At 35.6% G+C, this 20,469-nt stretch overlaps 1 protein-coding gene across 8 annotated transcripts in view; it reads left to right on the top strand.

Moving 5' to 3' along the window:
* Nucleotides 1-20,469, top strand: part of COP1 (COP1 E3 ubiquitin ligase) — a 261,318-nt gene that overhangs the window by 161,121 nt on the left and 79,728 nt on the right. For 7 of the 8 annotated variants that reach the window (XR_006199155.1, XM_042926464.1, XM_042926463.1 and 4 more), the window contains one exon: nt 1,921-2,037. Coding sequence is in view for 7 of the 8 variants with exons in the window: in XM_042926464.1 (XP_042782398.1) it covers nt 1,921-2,037 (117 nt within the window). In the remaining variant the exon portion in view is untranslated. Of the gene's footprint in view, nt 1-1,920; nt 2,038-19,280; nt 19,391-20,469 lie in introns of those variants that run through there. The other variant, XM_042926466.1, reaches the window with a different exon arrangement.

Raw genomic sequence — 20,469 nt, 5'->3', positions numbered from 1 at the left:
TCTCTTTCTCTCTCTCTCCCCTCCCTCCCTTCCTCCCCCTCCCCCTCTCCTTCCCTCTGTCCCTCTCCCCTGCTCATGCTCACTCTCTCTCAAAAATGAAATAAAATATTTAAAAAAGATTCTAAAATTCTACTCTATCCTAATACTAGTTTTCATCCCTAAATGTACACTGGAGTCACCCAACGAGCTTATAAAAAAAAAACAACAATACCTAATGGGGTGTGTGGGTGGCTCAGTCAGTTAAGTGATTAACTCTTAGTGTTGGCTCAGGTCATGATCTTATGGTTTGTGGGTTTGAGCCCTGTGTTGGGCTCTGCACTGACAGTTTGGAGCCTGCTTGGGTTTCCCTCCCTCCCTCCTTCCCTCTCTCAAAATAAATAAGTAAATAAACCTAAAAAAATTTAAGACACAACAATACCTGGACCCTAACTGGGTATTGTTCAGGATGGGACATTGGTGCCCACTGAAAAGATGGATAGGAAGATTTTTGTTGTTATCATTAATGTTTATTATGAGTTGTAATGTGCAACCAGTATTGTAACCTTATTTTGAAAATCTATTTTCTTTGTGTATTCTATTGTCTATGAAGACATTTTTGTTTAAAAACAATATGATGAGGGCACCTGGGTGGCTCAGTCAGTTGTGCATCTGGCTCTTGATTTTGGCTCAGGTCATGATCCTCATGGTCATGATCAAGCCCCCTTTCAGGCTTTGTACTGGGCATGGAGCCTCTCTCTTACTTTCCCTCTGCCCCTCCCCTGCTCACCTGCATATGTGCCCTTTCTTTCTCTCTCTTTTGTAAATAAATAAAATATGATATGATATGATAATGATAGATGCTCTGGTACCTTACAAGACAACAGCTCACCTTTCTGTTTCTGTTTTCAGATCTGACTTGCTCTAATTAGTCAGCTTGCCATTCCTTAATCATGATAAATCTCAGTATATACCATTGGAATAGACTGAATATCAAATATTGAAACAAATATTTAAAGTTTAGCTAAATAATTTAGTAACATTACTTTAAACATACTTATATCATGTAACTGAGTTCCTATATAAAATTGAAAAATCATGAAATTCTTTTTTTTTTTTTTAATGTTTATTTGAAAGGAAGCATGAGTGAGTGAGGGGTAGAGAGGGAGAGGAAGAATCCCATGTAGGCTCCACACTCAGCACAGAGCCCAACTCGGGGCTCAATCCCATGACCATGAGATCTTGACCTGAGCCGAAATCAAGAGTGAGACGCTTAACCAATTGAGCCACCCAGGTGCCCCTAAATCATGGAATTCTCACTTGAAAGATAAAATAAGAACTGCTTCTAGGTAGTTTAAATGGCATTTGTATTCTGATATATGTAATACATATATGACTCTGTGTGTGTGTGTGTGTGTGTGTGTGTAGGAGTGGGTGACTATATGACTCCTCTTCCAACCTGTGACACTTTTGAGAAACACACACACGCACACACCATTTTTTTTAAAGTAGGCTCCATGCCCAAGGTGGGGCTTGAACTCACAACCCTGACATCAGGAGTCACATGCTCTACCCAGTGAGTCAACCAAGTACCCTCCCCCCCCCCCCCCCACACACTGTTTAAAGAATACTAAAACAAATACACATGTATCTCCATATTGCTTGTTTTACCCCTGTCTTTTATGCCTTAGATATGGGATCATGTTACCTCTCAGCATACACTGGTTTTCTGTTGTTTTCTGACTTTGAAACTATGCTCTCGGTTTCCGTATATTGTTCTATTATGCAGTCATGCAGTTTAAACAGTATTGGTCCTCATAAACTAAAATGCTTTGGAATAGTATGAAAAGGCAACTGTAGAAATAAGCTAACTTTTTAGCTTATAGAAGCACTTGCTAATGCATTGTTTAATTCTTTTTATTTTTATTTGTCCTTTACTCTTAGTGAAGCTATGGTCTACCAACCTAGACAACTCAGTTGCAAGCATTGAGGCGAAGGCTAACGTGTGCTGTGTTAAATTCAGCCCCTCTTCTAGATACCATTTGGCTTTCGGCTGTGCAGGTAAGAAATTAGAGCAGTTTTATCTTCTTTTGATGTTGGTTGAGTATTGTGGCTAGTATAAAAGACTGTATTTTAAAATGAATAACTTTCCTTATAGGTTTAAATTTTGTTTTTGTTATTAAACTCTAAGTTAGAAGTATGCATTGTGCCATCATTACTCATTTATTGCTGTGCTTTAATTTCAGTATTCTGTCACCCACGTTTAATACATAAAGTTGGGTTTGTTGATTCTTTTTGTTCCTCTAAGTCTTTGTATGCATGAACTAATGCTTATTCACAAACTTAGGTCATAATGATGTTTAAATGATTAAGTTATATTGTATAGACACAGGAATCCTTTTTTAATTAAAGGAAATCTATTCATTCATTCAACAATTTTGTGTGTATACATACACACACACGCATGCACACACGTATATAGTACTGTGCACAAAGCACCCATATAGGGATAGTGAATAAGATAAAATCTTGTATCATTGAATGCATGGTAACACAGGAAGTACTCAAAAGCATGTTAGTTGTTAATATCATAGCAAAGAATTTTTTGATAACATCTTTTTCTTAGCTAGGGTGTCCAACTGTCTGGCTTTGCCAGCCCTAGTTTATACTTATACTGTTATAATTAATATTAGTGCCTTCTTTTCATTTTCAGAAGTGTAATGGATTGGAAGATAAATCATTGCCTTACTCCTTTGTCTTTTGTATCTGCCCCCCCCCCTTAAATATTTGCTAAAACAAAACACCTATAATTTAACTTCTGCATTAGGAAATCTTGATTTTTTTAATCGATAATCTCAGTTTTTTTTTTTTTAACAAAGATGAGCTTAGCACCATATCATGAACACAGAATCACCCTTTAAAAAAAAGAAAAGCACAATTTAAATCTTATTTATGATACCTTTTCCTTATTTCCACTTATTATTTATTCACTTATATACTGACATAATTTCATTATTAGATTCTAGTAAGTTATGGTCTAACACATATATGTAGGTAGAATTCTCTATTAGCATGCAGAATTTTCCTTGTTAAATCCTTTTTCTACCACTGATTATGCAAGTTGGTTAACTCATCTCCCCAAATCTCTTGGACTTAAAATGGAGATAGTCCTATCTTATGGGGATTATGAAAGGAAGACGGTATATGTAAAGCTCTTACAAGATGGTACTCAATAATTGTTATTTTCATTTTTAATATTTTATCATGCATTTATTGAAAACAGTTTTACTGTTATCTTGTATTTTATATATACATTAACCATTGGCCATAATTTATGACTAGAAGTTTTTATCAATATTTAGTATGTTCAGATGCCAGATATGAACATTTTCAAATGTTTTCCTTCCTGGTAAAGGGAAACCTACCTTATTTTATTATTTTATTTAATTAATTAGTTTTTTTTTTTTTTTTAAGAGAAAGTGGTATCCCCCTCCCCCCCTTTTTTAAAAATTTTTATTTATTCTTGAGAGAGAGAGAGAGAGGAGGGGAGAGGGAGAGACAGAGTGTGAGTAGGGGGAGGGCAGAGAGAGAGGGAGACACAGAATCTGAAGCAGGCTCCAGGCTCAGAGCTGTCAGCACAGAGCCTGACGTGGGGCTCGAACTCATGAACCACAAGATCATGACCTGAGCCAGATTTGGACGCTTAGCCAACTGAGCCACCCAGGTGTCCCTATTATTTTATTTTATTTTTTAAAGTTTATTTATTTAAGTGGTCTCTACACCCAATGTGGGGTCAAACTCACAACCTTGAGATGAAGGATTGCATGCTCTTCTCACTGAGCCAACCAGGTGTTCCTAGGGAAACCTACATTCATTCATTCACATCCAAGTTAGTTAGCATATAGTGCAACAATGATTTTAGGAGTAGATTCCTTAATGCCCCTTACCCATTTAGCCCACCCTCCTCCCACAACCCGTCCAGCAACTGTTTTTTCTCTTTAAGAGTCTCTTATGTTTTGTCCCCTTCCCTGTTATATATATTTTTTGCTTCCTTTCTTTTATGCTCATCTGTTTTGTATCTTAAATTCCTCATGAGTGCAGTCATATGATATTTGTCTTTCTCTGACTAATTTCACTTAGCATACTACCCTCCAGTTCCATCCACATAGTTGCAAATGGCAAGATTTCATTCTTTTTGATTGCCGAGTAATACTCCATTGCGTGCGTGCGTTCATGTGTGTACACACCACATCTTCTTTATCCATTCATCCATCGATGGACATTTGTGCTCTTTCCATACTTTGGCTGTTGTTGATAGCACTGCTATACAGGTTGTGGTGCGTGTGCCCCTTAGAAACAGCATACCTGTATTAGGGAAACCTGCTTTTAAAAATGCTTTGCTATCTGGCAGGCAGTTTGCTCCTACTGTTTTAAAATTTCATGTAGTTCTTACTTAATTTTTGCATTTAATTTTCCATGTATGCTTTAAGATTTATATTTTTCCAATTCTAGAAAAATTCTTTTGGGATTCTCTTCTGAATTACATTGTATTTACTTGTTAATTTTGGAACCACTGGCCTTATTAAGATAGTATATCTTCCCACATAGCTAGAAGGGGTATTTTTCTGTTTGTTTGGATTATTTTCTATCCTACAGTGAGATTTTATAGTTTATTTCATTTAGGCTTAAGGTTTTTCTGGTTAACTTTTTTCTATGTATATTATAATTTTGGTACCATTTTGTTTTTTTATTTTATTTTTTAACAGTTTATTTGTTTTTGAGAGAGAGAGAATGTGAGCAGGGGAGGGGCAGGGAGAGAGGGAGACACAGAATCTGAAGTAGGCTTCAGGCTCTGAGCTGTTAGTGCAGAGCCTGATGCGGGGCTTGAACTCACGAACTGTGAAATCATGACCTGAGCCAAAGTCAGACGCTTAACTGGTGGAACCACCCAGGCGCCCCATTTTTTTTGTTACTGTTTTAAATAAAATACTTTTTCCATTCCTTATTTTTAAGTACTGTTTCTAAGAGTAGATAGAAACTTTTGATATTTGGATATTTGTATTATATGTAGACACCTATTAAATTTTTCTTAATTAAATCTAGTACCTGTTTAGTACAGTCTTTGAGCTATCCATTTATACTTGATAGTAACCAAATGATACAATGATACAAATACAATGGTATTTGTATTTCTTCTTTTTCAATGATTTATTGTATTCTCTTCTTACAAGGCAGTATTACATGATAACAGTGATAGTTCTTTTCTCCTCTATTTCATTTAGTTGACTGGGCTTCAGTCTTTTACTTTTAAGGGTATCCACTTTTGGAAAGTAATCTTTATTAAATTCAGATAATTCATTTTACTGTTTCTTGGGAACAACTTAGTATTTTATCAAGTGCTTTTTTAGTCACAGTTGATATACTCATGGTTTAATTTGTTGATGTAATGGATGATGCATTTACGTTTTCTGATATTGGATTATATTTGTATTTCTAGAATAAAACTTGCTTGAGCATAATGTGGAATTCTTTTGGCATATTGCTGCATTTATTGCTGGTATTTTTACACATGCAATCAGAAATTGGTATATAACTCGCTGTGTTTTTTCTTAACCATTTTAATCATTGTTTTATAATTCCTGGTATACAAGTCTTGAACTTGTCTTATTAAATTTATTCCCGAGTATGTTATTACTTTTATTTTTTTGATACTTTTTTCAACATTTTTATTTAAATTCCAGTTAACATACAGTATTTTATTACTTTAAATATATTGTGAATGGAATTTTCTTAATTTTATTTTTAAATTTTGTTTGTTGCTAGAGCACAGAAATACAATTAATTTTTGCATATTGATCTTGCATCCTGCAGTTGTGCTGCTCTTGTATTTTTTTCTCTTAGTTTTATTGTGGATTTTTTGGGATTTTCTACATTTGGGATTCATGCTATCTATGGATTAAAGTAATTTTATTTTTTCCTTTACTATGTTAATGTCTTTTTGCTTATTTGCATGAGCTTCAAGCTCATGTACAATGTTGAATGGAAGTGGCAGAAGGACTTCCTTACCTTATAGGAAAGTATTCAGTCTGTCACAATTAGGTATGATATTTGCTGGGAGATTTTTGTAGATACCCTTTATCAAGTTGATTAGTTTTCTATTCCTAGTTTGCTAAGAGTGTTTATTATGAATGAGTTTTAGATTTTGTCAAATGTTTTTTCTCTGTCTACTGAGATGATCTTGTAGTTTATGTCCTTAATTTAATAATATGTAATAGTTCATTATTGTTATTTTTGTCTTGAATGTTAAACCACCCTTCCATTCCTGGGAAAAAAATCTCTCATAGCTGTAGTGTAAAATCCTTTTTATATGTTGCAGGATTGAGCTTGCTAATATTTTAAGTGTTTTTTGGATATTTGTAACTTTCTTGTGATGTTTTGTGGCTTTAATAGCGAAGAACTGTTGGCCTTATAGAATGAGTTGGGAAGTGTTTCTTTGTTTACTGAATAACTTTGTAAAGCTTTGGTATTATTTTTTCTTTAAATATTTGATGAAATTTATCAGTGAAACCATCTGGACTTAGACTCCATGAGAATATTTTAAATTCCTAATTTAATTTCTTCTTATGAGTTTATTCAGAGTTTCTCTTTTTCTCTTTCTTCTTGAAGTCATTTTTGGTAGTTGTGTTTCTAGGAATTTGTATGTTCAGTTTTTCTAATTTGTTGTGATAAAGGTGTTCATAATGTTCTCTTATAGTCCTTTTCATTTCTGTAGTTTAATTTCTGTAATTCTGTAGTAATGTCCCTTTGATTTCTAACTGGTCATTTGTGTCTTCTCTCTTTTTTCTTTTTGGTAGGTCTAGTTTAATATTTGTCAGTTTATTTCAAGGTGTGTGTGTGTGTGTGTGTGTGTGTGTGTGTGTGTGTGTGTGTGAGAGATGGTTCACGCCAGAATACCATATATTTCCACTGTTCTTTTTTTTTTTTTTTTTTTTAATTTTTTTTTCAACGTTTTTTATTTTATTTTTGGGACAGAGAGAGACAGAGCATGAACGGGGGAGGGGCAGAGAGAGAGGGAGACACAGAATCGGAAACAGGCTCCAGGCTCCGAGCCATCAGCCCAGAGCCTGACGTGGGGCTCGAACTCACGGACCGCGAGATCGTGACCTGGCTGAAGTCGGACGCTTAACCGACTGCGCCACCCAGGCACCCCTATATTTCCACTGTTCTTAATGTTGTTAACTAAACTTACTTGTTGGAAGGGTTAGAGATCTGTAGGCTAAGCCTCTTATTGGGAGACCGGGAGAGCTGTTCTTTTTTTCTCATCCAATCGAGATCAGAATCTTTTGAGTTCATGACTATATGCCATTGCTATAATCAAGGGATCAGAAATCTTTCAGTGTAACTAATAAAAGCTGGAGACTGGATATTGTAATATTATATCAGAAAACCTTCACATATTTACAGTGATGCTCATTGCAACAGAAATATCCAAAGCAGAATGATCACTGACTTGCTACCTTTCAGATCTTACATAAGTGCATCCCAGTGCTGGAAACTAATTCACATCTGGAAGCACAACTACAAGAGGATCTGGGCAATGTAGTTATAACATTCCATCCTCCATAGGCTTAAAAAAGATGGTGGGAATAGATGCCGATGTCATTGGCTCTGTCCAGCACAATGCAGTTTCCTATGACTGTAAGGAGTTACTTTTTCTGGCTTTGAAATAGGTGTTTAGTATCTGAGCAACGCGTTAATGAATCCAGCAGTCCTTACTTTTTCAGTGCCTTTAATGTAGTTTTTACTGATTGAAACATGCTTTTAATCTTAAAAGCTTGTATTACTAGAAAACAGTGACTGATGTTGCCTTATTTTCATTTAGAATTGTAGCATTTGTTAGAAAATAGACTATTATCCAAATGTTTCTCTTTAAACTGTGAAACATCACTTTAGCCGTATCGTTTTATTTTACCACTGAGAGAAGTACAGAGTCACATTCATGAGATTGCTTAATAAATATCATTTATGATGATGAATATGACATTAGAAGTGGGCTGTACATTTTTAAACATTGCTTTTGAAGTTGCCAGAAATAGATAATGAGTAAGTACGCTACTCACCAACTACATTTTTACTCCCCTGTTGCAAAGGCACTGTGGATCCTACTTGGGTAGTGATGCATTGTGCTAATTCTAAGACGGTTCCCTGCCTGTCTTCATTTAGAGCTTATATTTCTATTTGGTACAAGTAATATATTTTTCTCTTTTACTTCATCATTTTGCTCTTTTACCTTTTATCATGTTATAGAAAGATGTCTAGTTTGTTGGTTTGTTTTAATGGAGAATATAGCATGAGAAATTTCTTGTGGTATACTAAATATTCACAAGTATTTCTTTTAAAATATCAAGTCCTAAGTCATGGTCCCGCTTGAAAATAGTAGACTAGGAATTTTAAACTACTTTTTTGTGGTTAATATTGAGAACATGCTTTGAATCTTATTTTACACTATTTAAAACTCTTTTAAGCACTGAGATTATCTGAAGCATGTTTTTACCAGAAGAGAGGATAATATTAAAAAAAAATTTTTTTTTACGTTTTTATTTATTTTTGAGAGAGAGACAAAAAGCACGAGCAGGGGAGGGGCAGAGAGAAAGGGATACAGAATCTGAAGCAGGCTCCAAGCTCTGAGCTGTCAGCATACAGTGCGATACAGGGCTCGAACTCGCGAACCACAAGATCGTGACCTCAGCTGAAGTCGGACACTTAACCGACTAAGCCACCCAGGTGCCACATTTTTAATGTATAGATGAAAGTGTTTATTAATTGTCTATTACTTGATTACTACATGATATTTTCTTATTGAGTATAAAAAGGTAGAAAAACTATTTTTCTCCAATCTCTCTTCTCTAAAGCCAGTTTGGGATAGCATTGCAAGATTAAAGTAAGTTGAACTCCTAGCCGTCTGTGGTTTTAAGAGATCATCAGAGTTGCTTGCATACTAACCTGAAGTGTCTTGCAGTTTTTTAAACTGTAATTAGTATAACAGATAGGAAATATATATACTCTTAAGGCATTCTTTTTAAAGTAATAATAGTCTCCCCCCCCCCCCCCAGAAATTAGTGATATAAATCCATTTACTATAAATAGTAAGGTTACTATTCCAATTTAGGAGTGGCATTTGTGAGAATAATGTATTCACTGGGAAGGTATACTGTTCGGAACAAACAGGAATTCTGAAATATCTTATTTAACTCTGTTGTCAATAAACAATTTTAGTTTTGGTTACTATAAAGTCTTTGTTACTCGCAATAAGCTAAATAGTTCATATGCATAAACATACCATTTGTTTTCCATAAAGAAATGCTTTGTTTTCCGTACTCAAGATGAGCCCAGAATATAAGTGGGAAGTTTGAGAGGAAATCCAAGTGGCTAATGAGCATATGAACATATGTCTAACTTCACTAACAATAGGGAAATTCAAGTAAAAACAATCAGGTAACATTTCCCATTTACTGTATAGTCCAAAATTAAAGATTACTGTTAGCATAAAAAGAATAGAGTAAGTTTAACCATAAAAAATCGTCCCTATTCAAATATTTTTGACCTACAAAAACACCGATTTCATATGATTCAACCAAGAAAAAGATGTTCCTTACAGCATTGCCTAATTAAAAAAAGTTCATCAATAAGAAAACAATATATATGATATAGTCATACAACGTAGTATTTTACGACAGTTAAAATATTGTTTTCTTATTTTTGATACTTTGTAGTTTTTGTGATTGGCATAATAACTCAGTCTTCAAAAGGAAAAGATAACCTTTGTTTTTTGTTTTGTTGTTCTTGATAATTTATTTGTAAATACCTACATATTACTTCCCTTACTCTGAAACTTTCAGTTGCTTCTTATTACTTAAAGAATAAATATAGATTCCTTTGCTTCCGTTCCAAACCCTCCATGATCGGCTTCAGTATTCCTTATATTTGACTCATGTCGTTTACTCTGAAATTTTTCACTCAGAATTTTTATAAAGATTCTTCCACACAGATTTCTTGAGTCTGAGTAAAGCTGTCTGAGGCTATCTGATATATGCATCTTCAGTGCTTATAATTGATGTGATCAGGGGCTCCTGGGTGGCTCAGTCAGTTAAGCATCTGACTTCGACTCAGGTCATGATCTTGCCGTTCGTGAGTATGAGCCCCACGTCGGGCTCTGTGAGGACAGGTCAGACTGGAGCCTGCTTCAGATTCTGTGTCTCCCTCTCTCTCTGCCTTCCCCTGCTCACGCTCTGTCTCTGTCTCTGTCTCTCTCAATAAAGATTAAAACAATTTTTAAAAATTGATGTAATCTTTTAAAAATTGTGTATATTTAATTGTACAAATAGTGCAAGATTATATCCTCACTCTCAACTTTCATATGTTACACATAAAGCTTAAGTTCTTCTTCACCAAGCATCATTACACTGCCTCTTTAGATGTACTGTTCTTAACAGTTTTACAGGTATCTCTCCACAGAGAGATAGATACAGCATTTCTTGAGGAGGAGGCCACTAAGCATTTTTTTATACTACTTTTCTTTCTTTATTTTATAGTATTTTTTCTTTCTTTAAATTAGGGCTGAATCTAAAAGATGAACCTCTATGCTCTAGATCTCCATTCTATTGCCCCCACCCCAAAGTATAATTAATTCCTTTCAATTTAAGAAGCCAGTGTTTAAAGTGGTATGAAACCTAATTTAATTCATTTTTTAGAGTTAACATGGAGAAACTTGAGTAAGGTAGATGTGTAAGTGCTTGAGGTGTCTTTTATTGTAATTTCCCATGTTATTTAAGTAATGGGAAAAGGTTTAGCCTTGCTAGGTTTATAAATATGCCTTGTCCTTTATTTTATACAGCAGCTGCCAGTGGGGATGATGTCTTTTCCTTCATAGTTAAATAAATTAAATTTCTGAATATTTAACAAATTTGGATTCAGTGTCATAGCATTCATGAACAGTAAGTAGTATAAAAATAATAGGGCAAAAATGAATATTAAAGACATTTTATTTTCAACTTTGCAAGTAACTTGAGTGAACTCAAATGGGAGTGGCATGCATAAAGCCAATACTATTAAAAAACAAAGTATTCTATTACTTAGTCATGCAGTGTACTTTTGGGGATGCTAGAGTCTAAAAACAACTTTGAACCACCTAGTAGATCATTACTTTTTTTTTTTAATTTTTAAAAGTTTGTTTATTTTGAGAGAGACAGAGACTGTGCAAGTGGGGGAGGGGCAGAGAGAGAGAGTCCCAAGCAGGCTCTGCACCACGAGTGCAGGGCCAGATGTGGGGCTTGATCCCACGAAGATATGAGCTCATGACCTGAGCTGAAACCAAGAGTTGGATGCTTAACCGACTGAGCCATCCAGGCATCCCTAGTAAATTTTTCACCTATTTACGTTTCTTGCCTTCCAGCCTGTAAGTAGCACTGTAGCTACAAGATATTTTTAAAAACAGACTGCAAAGGAAAATTTGTATTTATATTAAATGCAGTGAGATATTTAAAGTTAGGCTTTAAATATCTGTTCAGCTGTTACTAATTTAATAGATGCGATCATTCAGTTTTTTTTTTTTTAATTTTTTTAACGTTTATTTATTTTTGAGACAGAGAGAGACAGAGCATGAACAGGGGAGGGGCAGAGAGAGAGGGAGACACAGAGTCGGAAGCAGGCTCCAGGCTCCGAGCCGTCAGCCCAGAGCCCGACGCGGGGCTCAAACTCACGGACCGCGAGATCGTGACCTGAGCTGAAGTCGGACTCTTAACTGACCGAGCCACCCAGGCGCCCCAACGATCATTCAGTTTTTGAAACCTAATATTGAGTAAGCACTACACACACACTTGGGAAGTATGAAATACATGATGTAATTCCTCAGGGAGCTAATAAAATAATAGAACCAAAGTACAAAATCCAAACTGTTATTGTGGCAAGGTGGAAGGAGTAGAATATTTGGTTAATCCAAGAGAACAGGAAAGTAGGAAAGTAGCATCAAATATTTGGGGTAATTAGAAGGGGTAATTAAAAAAGAAAATAAGCTGATAGAACTGCAGATATATCTAAAAGTAAATGGAAATGTCTAATTTGCTCCAAGTAAAAGACAGGGATTAGGAGGCTAGTTAAAATGTTCATAATGTACTCTTTACAGGAGACACTTGGAAACAGGGTTAAAGCATGGTAAATAAAAAGTTTTATTTTGGCAAAGGATTGATAGATTAGTGGAACAGAACCAGCAACAGGCTTACAAACATATGGACATTTGATACCTGGCAAAGGTGATTGTTTGGAAAATACAGAATTTTTGGACTCTGACAGTTGTTATGGGAATTTTTGCTCTACCTCATGTAATACACAAAGTCAATTCCAGTTGATAAAATTACCTAAATATGAACAGTAAGACTTCTAAAGTATTTAGAAGATAATATGTAAGAAAATATTTTCATGATCTTGTGGTAAGGAAGGCTTTAAGACACAGAAGTATAAACCATAAATGAAAGGTGATTAAATTTATCTCCAATAAAATTTAAAGCAAAAGTCATTAATTGGCAGAAGATAACACCTACAATGACAAGGTATTAGTATCCAGATTTCATGAAGAACTCTTTGAAATAAACGATAAGAAAATGATAAATACACCCTACAGCTTTGCTACTCAAAGTGTTGTGTGTGTGCACAGCAGTTAGCATCAATATCACTTAGGAGCTTGATAAGAAATGCAAATTCTAGCACCCTGACCAAGACCTACTGAATCAAAGTATGCATTGTTCCTTATTCTTAATTTCTGATGGACTCTAGGAACCTTTTTTTTTTTTTTTTATTAACAGTCTCCCCAAATGAATTTTATGCACTCCAAAGTCTGAGAATCCTTGCCTTAGAGAAATACATACATACATATATATTTATTTATTTTTAATGTTTATTTATTTCTGAGACAGAGACAGAGCATGAGTGGGGGAGAGGCAGAGACAGAGAGGGAGACACAGAATCCGAAGCAGGCTCCGAGCTGTCAGCACAGAGCCTGACGCGGGGCTCGAACTCACAGGCCGTGAGATCATGACCTGAGCCAAAGTCGGTCACTCAACCGACTGAGCCACCCAGGCTCCCCGAGAAATACATATTTAAATAATGTATGTAATGGCATTGTTTGCACATTCATACTGTGAAACATTCAGCAGTGAGAATGAAATGCAGCTCCATGAATCCATATGGATGAATAATAAGCAAATAGGTTAAATGAGAGGAAGTCACAGAAGAATGTACAGTGTAATTCTATTTAAAAACATGCAAAACAAACTGTTGTTTAGGAATATATTCATCCACTGCAGGAATATATAATTCAACCATAAAGAAGAGAAGGGGAAATAATTATTATATCTTTAAGTATAGTGCTTACCTGTCAGATGGAGAAGAAATACGATGTACAGGAGGCTTTTAAAATTGGTGAATGTTTGTATTTGTAACCAGTTTACTAGTTACGAGGTTGAAACTTCACATATGTTGTATAGACTCTTCTGTATGCAGGCTATTTTTCCAAGTCACAAAGAAAGTTTTTTAAAAAGTTGTAAAAAATGTAAACTAATTCAAACAATGCAAAAAATTTAGCATATAGATATTTATAGAAAGTACCATTAAATAGTTTCTTTTCTTGGTGACTTTTAAGATATTTCCATGGAAACTTCTTAAAGTTGACTGATGTTTTGGCAGCTGTAAGTGAACAGATACACTAGTCTCTCGCAAGTTTTTCTTTGTGAAAGATTGAGACTTCATCAAAACGATTCAGTTTTTGTTGTTTTCATTCCCAGTGGTTCACTAAGGTTTTAGGTTGAGCTATATCATTTATGTTTTTTTTTTTTTTTGTAAGCACCTACAGTTAGCATGAGTTATATTTAAGGAAATTATTTGAATAAGCCCAATGCCAGAGTAAAGCAAGATTACCATTGCGTATTCAAATATGGATTCGATAGGGGAGGAAGGTTTTTACGTCCTGTTATGTGATTTACTGAAAGGGTTCCAGAAAATGTGTTTTTCCTCATTGAGGTTTTAAAATATTGACTTCTAAGTGTGGCTTACTATTATATATTATAGATTATTGAAAATTGGTCATATGCAATACCTTAAATATTTTGGAAAACTCATGTTAGAAAATTGAAATCCTTTTTCTGAATTTAAACATTTACTTGCTGTTTTCACGTTGTTTGCAAGGTTAGATTTTTTAAAATATACTTAACACAGGAGAGTGATGAATCATAATTTACAGATTATTTCTTGAGAAAATTAGAATGAAGATCTAAGAAGATACTGTGTATTATAAAGGGCTGCTGCAGAAAATATAAAATTTAGCCACTAGTATCTGAGTTACAGATAGAGACTGTGTTTAAAATATTATCTTAATGGGCTAAATTGAATTAAATCACATGTGACCAGATTCCCCCTACCCCCAGTGATCCTAGCTTAAAATAGAATGTATAGATTGCCATGTCAGTATTATAAGCCAGGAGCGTGAAAGCTTGTCTAAGCCAGCTTTTCTTTCCATTGATTGATGATTATCTCATCTTTTTGTTACCTTCAGTGCATAAATACAGTGCTAGCACCTGTTAATACTTCTTCCATTAGTGGTTCTGAATTAATTTTAAGGTGTATAAACCACATTATAGATTCTACTAATTTTAACAACAGAGCCAATTTAATTAGTCTCTTTTAATCAATATTAAGCTATTGTACGATGCTGAAAGATAGGTTTTAGATTTTAATGTTGATACTAAATTGCATTAATGGTCTCAATTCTTCACCCCTCCCTGTATCTGTGTGCTTTGCCATAAAATAGTGCTTTCTGCTGTGGGAAACACCCACCCTTGACTCTGTGTTTGACCAGTGACTTGCCTTGGCCCCTTTGCCATTACCATGAGGAGAACATGCTCAAGCCAGCTGCTGGTCCAGGGGCAGGAGGAGGGTGGGGGCGGCGGGGGAAGACACTTGGAGCAGTACCTGCTTATTAACCCAGCCAAATCGTTCAGCCTCCAGACACACAAACAAGCTGGACTGAAATCAGCCAACTCTAAGCTATCCCTCATTTGTTGAGAATAAATGAAGGTTTTATGCTACTGCATTCTGGAATATTTATTACACAGCAGTTCTGTGGCAGTGGCTGATTAATACACTTTCTATGAAGTTGTATGGTATCGAGGGAATAAAGGCCCTTTACATAATTATCAAGGCTCTAACTAATCATCTTCTGTCTATAAAAAATCATTACATACAGAGTGGCAGTATACACGTAGCCTATTATATTACCTTCACCGGCTTCCCCTTGTCTGAAAGTATAGGAAAAATCAACATAAAATCACTGTAGTACCTTTATACACATGCTTTAAAAAAATCTTCATGTGTGGAAAGATACACTTTAATACTTGGTATGTAATGTAAAACAGAAGCTTTCAAACTGGAGTAAGAACATCCTGATGGAACACTGGAAGTATTTCAAATGTGTGTAGAAACTTAACAGATTTAAGAAGATTCAGTTTTAGATCCCCGAATTTCAGGTGCCAGTTGATATGCCTGACATTGACATGTGAGGTGTCATGCCTGTTGTCCTTTTGACTTCAACTTTTACAATAGCTTTTTTCCTGTTTTCCAAAGGAAAAGCATATCTCACATCCTCATGAATTGTAATATGGTACATTGTTCCAGGCTATAAAAACCTCAGGATTATCAAAGGGATGATTCAAAATGTCATTATTAGAGTAACTTTCTATCATTTTTTCTCTTATAGAGATTTCTATTAAGAGTGAAACATGGCATTAAAGAAAGTATATTTTATACTGTGTTATAGTGCTTTTACTTTAGATGTTGGTTGAGTGCAGCAATGGAAGTAGAAAAGTATGCATTGTTCCTTATTCTTAAGTATCACTGGGGGAAGCAAAGCTGAGAGCTTATTATCACCAGGTATTGAATGTGGACCTTCTTATTCCTTTGGGCAATAAACTTTGCACCCTGTTTATCCATTTATCTGTCATAGCATCAGAATTCAGAAAACCAGTGTGGTATTACAGGGATGCATATTAACACTTCAATTTGAATTCAAAAAGATAATCTGGCAGAATAAGTCTAGTTGTTTTTAATATGTAAGCTGATAAAGTAAATCTACACTGTCAGGTTTTGACAAAAATACATTTAAATCATAAAATAACACAAAAGCACAAAGCGAAATAGTGCACCCAAAACACTTTGTAGGCTAAACTGTATTAAAATTGCAGTATTTGGAGTTTTTGCAACCTTTCTGAGACTATGGTAATAATGGGTGTAATTTGTTTTTAGTTTTGAGAGCAGATGAGCGTGCACACACACACATGCGTGCGAGAGTGGGGAAGGGGCAGAGAGAGACGGGGAGAGAGATAGAATCCCAAGCAGGCTCTGCACTGGCATCCAGGAGCTCTGTGTGGGGCTCAAACTCATGAACTGTGAGATCATGACCTGAGCGGAAATCAAGAGTCAGACGCTTAACTGACTGAGCCACCCAGGCACCACAATAACAGGTATAATTAATACTGATCCACACTCCCAATATCTGCAGTGTGAAAATCCAGAAAGCTTTGAATACCAGAAATTCATTGCTCATTTGATGACCTCATATCTAGAGCAGATACACACACACACACACCTTAGTATAATTTTTCGTAAGTTTTCCAGCAGTAATAGTAATATATTTGATTACAGGATGCTGACATAAACCTGAATGGGAGTGGTACATAATATGAAGCATATTTCCTGTCAAAATCAGAAAAATTCAGTATTGTAAAACTTATCTGCTCCAACTACTTGGGATAAAGGATTAGGGTCCTGTATATTTGATTTGATACCGGTAAAAGCATTTAAGTGTTTTGCAGAAATTGTGATTTTCAGTTACTCTTAATTACTAAGTAACAAGGTTATAAATTTTGCATTCAGTAAAATTGAAAGATGGTCTAATCAAAATAATAAATCATTAAAAGGTTTTTTTTGACGATACATTACTATGAGATTTTTGGCATAAATTTGGGATTTAAAAAAATTGAGAAAAATTTCCATTTCTATGACATATCTATAGAAATAAATTAACCTGAGGAATAGAATTAATGCTGGACAATAAGAATAGAATTCTAAGAGTGTATAATATTTATTTACAGTTACCAGAACAAAATGGGGACAGAGGGCACAGGGAGAGGGGATGCCACAACCCCGTTTTGAAAATATACATTTCCAATAAAATGTTACTTTTGTTTAATAATACAATTGTTAAAGTGTGTTGTATTATTTATCAATTGTGTGCAACTAATAATTTTAATGATAATTCATATGGAAAGAATTTCTTACAGTTAGAGCATTTTGGTCACAGGAAATGAGGTTGATGTTCATTTTTTTTCCAGAGAAGAGAGAATAAGTAAGATAGTATAAAAAGCATGAAATCAGTTGGATAAATTTTACTTTGCAAGGAGAATGTCTATGTAAATTCAAGGAAAAGAGTATGTAAAGTTTTCCATTATTAAAGAATAGCTTATTCATGTATTTTTTAAAGGATGATGTTGAACATCAAATCACCGTGGTATTTAGATTTCATTAGGTACACTAAATTTATATTTTAAAATGTCACCACATAAATATATTATAAATGACAACTCTTGCAAATATTTAAATATGTGATGAGAACTTTTAGACACTGACTTAAAATTTATGAGGCTGTAGTTTTACAGTATTCTTTTAAGCAAAAAAGTAGAAGTCTGTGAGTCTACCTGGTTAATTGGGGAGATGATGGGAGTGGATAGTTCTAGATGGTAGAGAGTCAATGAATGGCTGTTACTGGTCAAAAATTAGGTGCTAGGTAAGTGCTTTATTTGACAGATTAATTAAAAAAAAATTTTTTTTTAACGTTTATTTATTTTTGAGACAGAGAGAGACAGAGCATGAACGGGGGAGGGTCAGAGAGAGAGGGAGACACAGAATCTGAAACAGGCTCCAGGCTCTGAGCCGTCAGCACGGAGCCCGACACGGGGCTCGAACTCACGGACTGTGAGATCATGACCTGAGCTGAAGTCGGACGCCCAACCGACTGAGCCACCCAGGTGCCCCATTGACAGATTAAGTTTTAAATGAGCTATTGTACAATGTTCAATGAAAAAACAAAATATTTTTTTATTGGAAGGAAATATGTTTTCATGACCTAAAGAAAGGAGTTTTGGTGAGATCTGGGATTTTTTTCTTACGTTCATACAGGAATCTGGAAACCTGGACTCGTCTACTATAATAGAACCATCTGTGGATAGAAAAAGTTGAGCATCTCAGAAACTTCTTTTTTTACGTGTTCACGCTTGCTCATGCTCTCTCTTTCTCTAGCGCTCTCTTTTACTGTCTCAACTTTTTCCCTCCTTTTTTTCTCTCTTCTCTTCCTCCTCTCTCTTCTCCCTTCTCTTTCTCTCTCTCATATTCTCTTTGCCTTCACTCTTCCTTACCTCCCTCCTTCCCCTCTTCTGTCAGGTCCCTCTTTCTCTGTCTCCTCCTCTTCTTCTTCTTCCTTTCCTTTCTTTTCTTTTTTTCTCTAGTCCTGCCTGCCATTCTGCACTTACCAGTCACTCTCAAACCCATGTTTATGTCTCTTCCTCTCACTTCACACATGTATTTTGTGATTTATTTTCATCACCACCAGCTCACTGTAGTTCTTACTAACTCTCCCTGTCAGTTCTTAACCATGCCAGGAAACCTAGGTAAAGGCCTTTTTCAGATTACTAATCCAATAAAAATATCTGAGATTTTGCTGAGAAAATACTGTTTTCACCTTCCATAAACTTAGAAATTATTCTTATATTTATACCTTGTGTTTATTCTTTTCCTTAGTCATTTTATCAGACTTTATATCTAACTGGCTATATAGTGATACTGATGTCAGTATGACAACCAACTGACTGTGAGGCCAAGTTTGCCAGTATATATATTAAAATTTTCTAGCCAGGATACTTTAAAAGTGCTGCTGCAGTGTGAACAAGGAAAGATTGAGCTGTTACTATCATAGATTGGTGTGAGTGAAAAGAAACACTGCACCAGGCAGGACCAGTGTAGTTTTTTTGTAAGTATGTAAGAATTTAGAATGTGTGTTTCATAAATATGATAAGAAAATGCTGTCGATAGGCGCTTTGGGAGTTCTGCTTTGTATCTAGAAAACCACCAGAAAATGTTACTCTCATCTTGAAAATAGAAAAAGCTGTATGAGCTACAAAATTATAACTTTTCTTGACCCCTGTCAGAGAGCTGAGGTCACAAGGCATGGAAACTGAATTCCAAGGAATGACAAGCCCCTCCAAGGAAGGATGGGACACATGAACTATTCACCAATTGCAGACCACAAGAGGAAGAAGTAGCCACCATAGAAGCTGGTAAGAAGAAATGAGCTAAAATTTTAATGCATTCTTAAAGGCCACGTGTGGGTTGGCGTATCTGTGTAGAATAACTGGAAGCCCGAAACAAAAGGGGAGTGCCCACTTACTCATATGCTCTTCTCCATGTCACTCCACTGGCTTCCAACAAGAAAGAATGGGTGAGGGCAATAGCCTACATCAGGCATGCAGGAGTTCACAAAGTGATCAGTCCCTACCGAAAGACCAGCACAAGACATCACCCATTTCTCCGAATCCGCTTCTCATATGGAGCAGAAACTTTAAGCTACTGGAAGTGAACAAGGAAAACTTCTTGGGCCCAGGATCCTGCATCAGTGCAAAGCAGAGATCTACTACCACTGATGAAGTGGCATGAAACTCTCTCTTGCCTAAAACATGCACAAGATATATGTAGAATTTGGCTGCCATGATGGCGGGGGCTTGGAATGCTAAGAAGACCCCACATTGGAAGCTCAGGCATACGAACTCTTCCTAAGACTCATGATGGACCAGAAGAACTGAGATCCCCTGCTCCAAACGGAATCCTACTACAAAAAGCAAAAAAAAATAAAAATAAAAACAACCAAATAAAACAAAAGGAACAAGTTAAGACCCTTCTGCCACTGAGGGAGGGAGAAGAGCATGGAGAAAGATTCTCTCTTAGGCTGACCTGCAGGAACTGATAAAAAGGTAAGAGTAGAACAGGAATACAGAGAAAAATTTCTTTCGACCAGGATCCACACTAAGCACGAGGTGATGATAGCTCATGACTGGAAAGATTTGAAGCCTGTGGTACACTTAATGGCCAGCTTAACAACTGAAACTGAAATGCTATTTAACCACTGACTAGATTGATTGATCCCCTTACATGAATGGCCTTACGGAAAAAGAGGTATATTTATTCCCAAGCAGAAATACCATTTATTTCAGTATCTACTGTTCTGTATGTGATCTCTTATGTTTAATAAAAAAAGTATGTGACATACAGACAAGTAAGAGTAAGCATCCTATTACCAAAACTCAGAAGAAATCCATGGATTTATGGATGACCCAGATGTTA

This window comes from Panthera leo, chromosome F3, assembly GCF_018350215.1.
Source record: "Panthera leo isolate Ple1 chromosome F3, P.leo_Ple1_pat1.1, whole genome shotgun sequence".
Lineage (NCBI taxonomy): Eukaryota > Metazoa > Chordata > Mammalia > Carnivora > Felidae > Panthera > Panthera leo.
Note: the sequence above shows the minus strand (reverse complement) of the source record. Positions and strands in the feature narration are given on the sequence as shown.